At 43.3% G+C, this 10635-nt stretch overlaps 1 protein-coding gene across 1 annotated transcript in view; it reads right to left on the reverse strand.

Annotated features, from left to right (window-relative positions):
* Nucleotides 1-4548, reverse strand: part of dia (diaphanous related formin 1) — a 29675-nt gene extending 25127 nt beyond the window's left edge. Inside the window, exon 1 of the mRNA XM_065236744.1 lies at nucleotides 3929-4548. Within this exon, the coding sequence (XP_065092816.1) occupies nucleotides 3929-4280 (352 nt within the window). The 5' untranslated portion in view covers nucleotides 4281-4548. The remainder of the gene's footprint in view (nucleotides 1-3928) is intronic.
* Between the last annotated feature and the right edge of the window lie 6087 nt (nucleotides 4549-10635).

Here is a 10635-nt window from a genome sequence, read left to right on the forward strand (position 1 = left end):
GAAAATCGTGCCTTTTTTCCCATTGAGACACGACACACAATTGGTAAGTTCTTCATTCTTGAAGTCGATTCCGCTAGCCACTTCCTTCAGTTTATTCAAGCTTTCTTAATTCAAATGACCAAGAAGTCTATGTCACAATTCGATGCTGTTAACCATCGGCCGACTGACACGATAGAGACCGCCTTCTTGAACTCCGGTAATGGCAAGCTCGCCACTTCCATCCCAGACTTTGCACTTGTTCGCCGTGAATACTACCTTGTTTCCTCGCTTACAGATTGGGCTGACCGATAACAGGTTGGTTGATAGGTCCGGAATTTTCAACACATAGATATTAGTGACGTTTAACGCACGTACACTAATGGGGGTCTATCGCCGTGTAAAGTTGTTTATTATTTTCCCCGGGGTAACCTCAAAATGTATGTAATTCGATCTGTCAAAATGAGTTTGACAGCGGTTTGTTATGTATTTTCCTCGGATATTCACTAATGTCGTTTTCGTTTTTGCGGTGTAGCTACACCGGTGCTACACTGCCGTACACCGAAATATTTTAGGGTGTAGATATAGAATGCACCTTTGTTCACAAACAAATGATGTTGAATTGTCAAAGACTCGCGCTTATTCCTGCTTAAGCCTAGTATACAGATCGAAGCGAAACAAAATTTGAAGTACGCGAAAAATCATGAAATTTCGCTAGCGAAAAAGGTTGTGAAAAAATGTTTGTGGAACATTTTCCAGTTTCCTTTTTTCGCAGTTTACAGTTCATGTGAAACGAAATCGACCAGTTTACACCTCCGGTGAAGTGAAAATCTGACAGATACGCTCTCCCGAAACGTCAACTTTTTGCTTAGCTCCTGCTCTTTTCGCGAGCGCTGAATGCGCGAAAAAAAAATAAACGTAAGCGAAAAAGATGCGATCTACAAAATTAGATTTCGCTGGATCGTATCTGTTTACAGTTCAAAGCGAAGCGAAATAGGGGAAATGACGGCTTCGGCATGACAGACTATTTTCGGCAACCCAAATTGAAACACTATTTTCACTGGATTTTCTTACGAAAACACTTCGCTGAATGCATGCAAACGATTCTTTATGCTTTCAGCTTCAATTTGACTATATTTTTACCACAGTGAAAAAGCAATCTAGCAGGTTTTCTTGAAATGAAACACACGCTCTACAAATTGTAGCTGATTTCGAGTTGCCGATAATAGAACAGCAGATTTACATGCAGTTCAAATGGAACGGTTGCCGAAGAAAAACTGGTTGCCGACAATACTCGCTCTCACTAGAGAAGATTGGAGCTTTGTAAAAGCGTTTCAAAACAGTTTTTGACAATTCTTTCGACTGAAATTGTTAGAGCAGCTGGCAGCAAAAGATTGTAAACAAACCAATACTGCATATGTGTGCGTTCCATAGAGAAAAAGGCTATAGAAAGAAGATCGCTGCTTAGGTTGCCGAGAATACGTAAATTCCCCTATTTGCCAATTGCGTTTTTCGCGCAGGTGAAAAATGTAGTATTTTGTATGAGATTTTCGCTTCGCTTCGATCTCTATACAGGCCTTTACACTACACCAGAGCTACACCGCAAAAACGAAAACGACTTAAAACAGTTTCACACAGCGCACCAATACAGTTGAACCAGTCCTGAAAATCTCTATTAGCAACTTTCACGCTTCCTTCTGCAGTTTCCACGGAAACCGTTCCCTTTGCAATGTTGCTGTTGTTTGCTGTTCCAACGTCATGGTCCATGGCAACCGCGTTGACGAAAGATTGATTCGAACGTGCCATGTGGCTGGTGGCACCGGAATCTAGATACCACTCATCGGTCCTTACATCTCCAATAGTGAAAATAAAGCACATTCCTTTTGACTTGCTTGGCTACAAAGACGACTTTTTGGCATTGGGACATTTGGCTGTAAAGTGTCCCGGTTTCTCACAGTTGTAGCACAGCTTCTCACCTTTGTTACCGTCCTTTAGCTCGCCGGACTTCTTTCGGCTCGTTTTGCTGTACATGGCACCTTCTTTGTTGCTGCTGACTGGCGATCTAATTTTACGTCCTGTAAAATTTTAGCCTTCACTGCATCCGCTGTCAAGGCCGTACCGGACGCTTCGAGTCCCATGATCATGGCCTCGTACTGCTCAGGAAGTCCTATCAACAGAATCGCCATGAGCCAAGAATCGTCCACCTTGAATCCCACGGATGCGAGCTTGTGACTTGGGCTCATCAATTCGTCCACGTACACCTCAACGCTAGCACAATTGATTAGCCGTACTGACGTGAATTTTCTGAGCAGCCCAATTTTCCTGGTTAATCCGCTGTCCTGGAATGCAGATTGCTGCTTCGTCCAAGCTTCCTTCGCAGTTTCTGCATCCTGAACCAGGCTGTAGTTGTAGCTCTCCAGACTTGGCAGATCGTTGCGAGAGCCTGCAACTTCACGTCTTCAGGAACATTTTCACCGTCTCCGTCAATGGCACACCAGCTTCCATCACGGATCAGAATCATCCGCATCGCAAATGGCTGGCAGTGCAACGGAACTTCTGACTCGAACGCTTCCTGCTTCAGTCGTGCCTTTTCCGTTGCCCTCTCCATTCCCTTGACCTTGCTGTCCCGATCCCGAACTTCCGCTTGTGGACATACTGCTGCTTCAGTGAAAAAATCTTCTGAATCTTCCGGTTAGGGATTCTGGGCCCATAACGAATTGTAGAGTACGATCGAAACACGTCTTTATTGGTTAACGTTATGCAGTGGAATGAATTTTATTTTATATTTTCTCTTTACAACAGTGACACGGGTTATCACAGACTACTGCGTTATTCAATAGTGCATGACTTTGTATACTGTGTGGCTCGCACAAGAGCTTTGGTCAATCCTAGGGTCAAGCCAAGGAAGTCGAGAGAATGTCCAACCCGAAAGACTATCTGGATCGGACAGAGAATCGAACTCCCCTGCTCCGGCTCTGCAATACCATATCTAAGCTGAAGCTGAGCTAAAAACATCATAATCGGTGAACTGGAAATGTAGCATGGATCCCTGAAGAGCGACAAGCGACATTTTCTCCAAGTTCGAACATCTTGAAATTGTTCAATGCTTAACAGTTCCGTGTTCGAAATTATGTAAAAAATGTGTTGGTGCAATAGGATGATAGTAATCCTTAAAATCAGAACTCTACGACGAAAATAACTGGGATCTTCTTGATGTTTCTTCAAGTTTCTTAGCATATTAAGCTGTTGACTATAATAGATCTACTGAACTTTATACCGATTGGGTATTCAAAGCTTCAATAATCCGAAATAGAATCTAGAAAGTCTTTTATCCCACTACTTTTGCGCTAGTTTAACTATCCGTAAATAAACAAATTACCCATATCTGTCAACTAAAGCAAAAGCCGCCCAAATAAAACTACGGTCCTTGAAAATTGAACGTTCCAAAAAAAGATCTTCAAGGCATCTGTTTGCGTCCACCAAACTAAAGGTAAAATAATAAACGAGTACATCGTTGCTCTCTCTCCGTGAGATAATTTCTAAAATTAACGCCTATGAAATTAAATTTATAAATAAATTCAGTGCATTACATGACCCGACTGGCCAAACATTAAGTTTTGATTTATCATCACCTCTTCTTCTAAAGGCACATTCTCGCAGATGCGCGGTACATCACCTTCAAGGACCTATCCATTAACGATGCGATACCGTATGACACAGCCGATCAAGGTCCCTCACGGACAGGAGTAACGACCAACCAACGTTTATTCTTTTTTGTTTGCTTCCGCGTATTCTTCCTATTATGCACCCCTCTCGTGACCCTGTCGAACACACAGACACACACTCCGCGCTTAACCCACTTGTTGAAGAACAAAAAAAAAACCCTCTCCTCCTGCACTGTAACCGTACCAAAACAAAAACAAATAATCCACCCCCGCACTTTTCCACTCACCTTTCAAATGCATCAGTATCATTTTCCTCTTCTCGTCCAGCGGCTTCAGCAGCAGCGGATCCCGCTTATCCTTCGGAATATTCATGTCCTCGAGAATCTCGAGGAATTTCTGATTAACTTCCGCTTCGGTCATCCGTTTCACTTCGTTGCTTATCTCTTCCATATTGACCAGTTCCGATTCGACCCCAGACAGGGGTCTTCCCCCGTTCAAGCTGCCTCCGTGGCCACTGCCACCTCCCAACCCACCACTCCCGTAGCCGCTAGAACCACCGCGGCCGCCCTTCTTGTGCGGTCGGCCAAAGAACAGCGTATCCAGCAAGCCACCCGATTTCGCACGATCATGTTTCGACATTTTGCAATGCAAACTGAGTGCATAAAATAACACCGCGCGGAAAAGCGCCTCACCCAGCACCTAACGCGTACACCCGCTAGTGGATTTTCACGATCACGATTCGATAAAATGCAAATAAATTTTCCGTAATACGATTGACATCATTTCACTATCTAGACTTCGTCACTTTTGACATTCTGGCTGGAAAACAGGTTTAAAAACACTCTCTCTTCTGTTGCTGGATGACTGATGCGCGAGCGAGCTACGCGTTCCATCGTTCGCGGATCGCCGTTTGAAAAACATTCCTCTCTGCGGGTGATTACGTCAACGGTAGGGGTGGGGCACGTCGAAACGTCACCTGGACTTTCGAACAGTTAGCAACAAAAAAAAACTCCATACATGCATTCACGGAGAAACGAAACAACTCAAAATTAAATCTTTTGTACTCATCTTGACACCTAAGTGCAGCCAGTCAAAATTGTGTTCTTTCCCTAATAATAAATTTCCATAAGCGAACGATAACCCAAATAATAGAACTATTCCACAAATGTTTTGGATTATACCCCGAACATGTCGTTAAGCAAAGTAACCGCAACAATTTTATTACGGTTGCGAAGGATCAAAATTCGAGTATTCAGCAAAGACTTCGTTTTGGGTGGGAATTAACTGTTTCAGAAATAATGAATGTTGGATAAAAACTAAGCAAAATTGGGTTTTCAATATAGAAAATTTAGTTGAATAGGGGATTTTTCAGTTTTTTGCTATAATTGTGATGAGTACTTCAAATCAAATTTATATTCGGCTTTATTGAACCTTTTTACAATAAAATCTACGTATACGTTGTCCTTGAAGAAGCAATAAATCACAAATTGTTAGATCCATCATGTTGTGTTAACCATCTTCCGGTTGACCGGGTAAAATTCCAAGCTCCTCCATTTTCCTCGTCTTTTTCATCAAATTCACTCTCGGCTCCCGATTCCTCGGCTCGGATTCCGGCTGGTGCACGGAAGGAATAAGAAGCAGACCAATGAAACTCAGCCTAATTACTCTGTAATGGCGAAAAATTAAACAAGAAGCAAACATTAATCAACTTGAAAGCTCGCTCGGAAAACTAAAATGTCATTACCTTCACTCATCCCAAGGCTGGGTAATGATTATCCCACTAACTGTGGAGTCATCGGTGGCTCGTGGAGGCAGTTTTGCAAGATACGTTTTGGTCCGCGTGGATACCTAAGATGTAATTAAGTTTAATTACTGTTACTTTCCGATAAATCAATCAAGTACTGTTTAACAGAACCAAAGAAGAATACTATATTGTACATGTAGAACTTACCTTTTTCCTCTCCAGAGCAGTAAACACTAATTTCACTACAATACATATGGAATACGACTCCGATGATGAGATTACGAACGGGCAAAATTTTGCTTTCGGCAGGAGACATAGTCGAAATATAAATGGCGCGCGTTGCAATTTTTCATCCAAAACGAAGTACAATATGGTACAATCGCATCACTTCATTTTGGATACTTTCAAAGTTAAAGCACAGACAAACAGATATAACACTCACAATCACATTCATCGCAAATAATGTTTTAGTTGGGAATGTGCTTGTATTTGTCATGGTGGCGCCACTGAAGCATTGAACAAGCCACCAAATTTCGAACTTATCAGTGATGCCAGTTCTTTTTCACGTCTAGGTAGTAAATGTCAGCTGTTGAAAATGATAAGTGGTCAAGGCATCCCACTGAAGACACACACCACATCTGACGAATACAGAAAAAATAGTTGTTGAATATTACCAACAATCAATACGAAACTAATGATTTTAAATTGGCTCACTACTTGACTAGCCTATTGGTCCCAAGCAAACGATTAACGTATCCCATTCTAGTTGAAATTCTAGAACTACGCAATGTTTGTTTTGATTCGCTATGAAAGTTTGACAGATAAAATGAGGGGTTATTGGTTTTTCCTATGTTTCGAGGGGTGAATCGATTAGCTTGGGACCGAAGAGCTAGGACAACTTTTAAGGAAGGTACAAATCGTTTTTTTCAGGGGGGACACCCCTCAGCATCCCTCTCCAAAGGGGGAGTTTGGTAAAGAGAGATGAAAAAACCGATTTGTACCTTCCTTAAAAGTTGTCCTAGCTCGCTATTCTAATATCTATATGCAATTCTTCAAACTGCCGTACTCTAACGGAACTATCAACTCTATGCTTTCATCTACTCCATCTATCGTATAAAAATTACCGCTACAGTCTGTTATTTGAAATTAGCATCTTCAACTATATCAAAAAAGGTTATCTTCCATTTAATTCCACTTAATTAATTTTGGTATCCATGATAGATACGTATTTCGACTACACTTAGGGGGTTAGGTTTTGATAAGTCCTTTAGTAGGAATGACACTGATGAAGACTGCACATTGTAGCCGAAATACTTCTGTCATGAATACCAAAATTGATTAAGTTTAATTAAATGGAGGATATCCTTTTTTGCTGTTTTATTTAAAGTATTCCGCTAACAACCCAATTTCATTACTTCATCATTCAGGGGATTTTTTCTCACTTCTTAATACGGAAGTGATTGCATGCGGATAAAGTGACCGTTATAATGCAAATAAAAGCATACGATTAGTTTGTGTTAGTTAGTGTATTCAACGTATTTGAATCTGGATTTAAAGGCATCGAAAACACAAAGGAGATGTAAAATAATTGTACACTTTTGTTTGTTTTAGCGGGCATTCGAAAACTTTATATAATTATAAATAAATATATTCTTCCAAAACGTTTAAAATAAACTCGAAAATCATTGATATCACAAGAATTTTAACATAAAATACGTTTGAAATCAGTCTAGTTCATGTGTGTGATGAAAACAAAATGAATTTACGTTTACATTTTCCTCAAATATTTTTAATTCGATCTATTATGATGATATTTTTCTGGGTGAACCTCGAACGCAACAAACCAATTACGAAATTAGTTACACTTAACGCACGCACACTAGTGGGATCATCATATTATTTTTCTCTAACTAACCTAAAAAAATATGAAATTTTCTTCGGATCTTAACTACCATGCTCTCACGTGTCCCACCAATACCACTGAATGTGAAAATATCTAGGTATGCATCCCAGCTCTTCTGATCACACCTTCTAACGCGATGTTGAACAGCAGACACGAAAGTCCATCATCCTGCCGTAACCCCCTTCGAGATTCAAAGGGACTCGAGAGTGTCCCCGATACTCGAACAACGCACATCACTCGATCCATCGTCGCCTTGACCAATCGCGTCAGTTTATCCGGAAATCCGTACTCGTGCATAATCTGCCATAGCTGATCTCGATCGATTGTGTCGTATGCGGATTTGAAATCGATGAACAAATGATGTGTGGGCACGTTGTATTCGCGGCATTTCTGCAGAACCTGCCGAATCGCGAAAATTTGGCCCGTGGTAGCACGGGCACCCATGAATCCTGCCTGGTATTGCCCCACGAACTCTCTTGCATATGGTGACAGACGGTGGCATAGAATTTGGGAGAGTACCTTGTAGGCGGCGCTCAGCAGTGTGATCGCGCGGTCGTTGCAGCAATCCAACTTGTCGCCCTTTTTGTAGATTGGGCATACGACACCTTCCATCCACTCCTCCGGTAATATCTCCTCCTCCCAAATCTTGGTAATTACCCAGTGCAGCGCTCTAGCCAGTGCTTCACCACCGTATTTCAATAGCTCACTTGGTAGTTGATCTACACCAGTTGCTTTGTTGTTCTTCAGCCGACCGATCTCCTCCTCAACTTCTTGAAGATCAGGGGCCGGTAGCCTGTCGTCTTCTGCGCGTGCTCCAAGGTCTGTTGCCGTGCCACCTTCGTTTTCTGCTGCTTCACCGTTGAGGTGCTCGTCATAGTACTGCTTCCACCTCTCAATCACCTCACACTCGTTCGTGAGAAGGTTACCGTCCAAGTCCTTGCACATATCGTCTTGCGGCACGTAGCCTTTGCGCGAACTATTTAGCTTCTCGTAGAATTTCCGTGTGTCGTTTACGCGGTACAGATTTTCCATCGCCTGGCGATCTCGGTCTTCCTGCTGACGCTTCTTCCTTCGGAAAACCGAGTTTTGTCTGTTCCGCGCTTGTCTGTATCGCTCCACATTCAATCTCGTGCGGTGTTGCAGCATTCTCGCCCGTGCTGCATTCTTCTCCTCTACTAACAGTTTGCATTCGCCGTCAAACCAGTCATTTCTTCGGTCCGGGATTGCAGTACCTAGTGCCGCTGCAGCAGTACTACCTATGGCTGAACGGATGTCCCTCCAGCCATCTTCAAGAGAAGCTGCTCTTCCGTGGGTAGTGCAACTTCCAGCTGCTGCGCGTAGTCCTGGGCAATTCCGGCGTCCCGTAGTTGCTCAATGTTGGGTCGCGGCGTTCGACTTCGACGTGTGTTATGCACCGTCGAGAGTTTTGAGCGCATGCATACTGCAACTAGGTAGTGGCCCGAATCTATGTTCGCACTGCGGTACGTGCGGACGTTGATAATGTCGGAGAAGAATTTCCCGTCGATTAGAACGTGATCGATTTGGTTTTCTGTGTGTTGGTCAGGTGATCTCCAGGTGGCTTTGTGGATATCCTTGCGGGGGAAAAAAGTACTTCGAACTACCATACCCCGGGAGGCTGCAAAGTTCACGCATCGTTGGCCGTTGTCGTTCGATACGGCATGCAGGCCCGATTGCCGGTCTATACATTGCCTCCCGTCCTACCTGAGCGTTCATGTCGCCGATGACGATTTTGACGTCCCGTTGCGAACAGCCGTCGTACACCTGCTCCAGCTGCGCATAGAACACTTCTTTCTCGTCGTCGGGTCTCCCTTCGTGTGGGCAGTACACGTTGATGATGCTGTAGTTGAAGAAACGGCCCTTAATCCTCAACTTGCACATCCTCGCGTTGATCGGCTGCCAACCAATCACGCGTTGGCGCATCTTACCCAGCACTACTAAGCCGGTTCCCAGCTCGTTGGTGGTGCCACAGCTCTGGTAGAAAGTAGCCGCTCTATGCCCGCTTTTCCATACCTTTTGTCCCGTCCAGCAAAGTTCCTGCAGTGCTACGACTTCGAAGTTGCGTGGTTGAAGTTCGTCATAGATTAACCTATCGCAACCCGGGAAGCCGAGCGATTTGCAGTTCCATGTTCCGAGTTTTCAACCGTAGTCCTTATTTCGTCGCGTAGGTCTGTGCCGATTGTTCCGATCCGTATTTCTTTCTTCGGTATTTGCAACTTTGTTTTTTTTTTCCAGGGCGGCTTCACAGCAAAAAAAGTTGTTGAATATTACATCGAAACTGCTGCAACCAGGTCAATCCATCGGTTGTGTAATATCACATTGTACGATGTACATCGATTTTGCGAACAAAATTACATCCATTGATGTAATATTGTATCTGCTTTTTGCTATTACATCATTATTTCATACATCAGCTTGAATTACGTTGATTGATATTACTTTTTTTTTTGCTGTGTTGTTGGGCCTGCCCCAACCCCCTGTCTCGCCGGGGGACCATCGTGCACAGCTCTGTTTAGAGTCCCACGCTGGCACTAGGACGATGATCAGCCGCTCCTAACATGGAGAACAGACGCCGTTTTGAGCCGCACCTCCATGGTGAACAGACGCTCAGGTTTGGTGAAGCATTTCCTCTATCACCGTACTATGGTAACCGCGCCAGTGTTCGCGTCGCACGTCTTCACTTTGCTATTGCCGGACTGGCAACATTGCCCAGGCTACGCCACCCAGCTGTATCCATGTTTCAGCTGGTAGTCTTTTGTTATCGTTTGACTCGAGGAAGCGTGAAGTAGGAACTTGTGAGGACCAGGGCTAGGTATTCCACTCCTTCCAGGTTGACAACTCACCATTTTGTAGCCCCTGAATGTATTTAGGCTCTGAACCATTTGGTGGATTATTTTAACTTTTGGTTAAAATTTGACAGATGGAAAGTTATCGATTAACCCTGCTATCCGAGCGTGGTTATTTCTGACAGACAAGAAGTTAAATTTTGACGACCGTGGCTCGAAAACCGGTCGATCGACAGCACGGGGATTTTCGAACATAAGAAATAACTTTCGAAATGTCACTTTTAACTACGAGTTAAATTTAACTCGGCAAATGGTTCACAGCCTTACATGGCAGTGGGAATACAAATAGAAAGTCGACAAAGTGGATCTGTCAATGTTACTTAAGACTTAATGCAAAATTCAGCTTGAAGTAACATTGATCGATTCTCTTCATCAACTTTCTCTTTCGCAATAACTTAGGTACAGATCCGCTTCTTGTCGTGTTTGTCGTATTAGAAGCTAGATAATAGCTTGTTTCATCGATCTGTGCGGCAAATAGCTGGG

The sequence above is a fragment of the Ochlerotatus camptorhynchus genome, unplaced genomic scaffold, assembly GCF_037179485.1.
Source record: "Ochlerotatus camptorhynchus isolate MF236.1 unplaced genomic scaffold, CSIRO-AGI_Acam_v1.1 ptg000574l, whole genome shotgun sequence".
Taxonomy (NCBI): Eukaryota; Metazoa; Arthropoda; class Insecta; order Diptera; family Culicidae; genus Ochlerotatus; species Ochlerotatus camptorhynchus.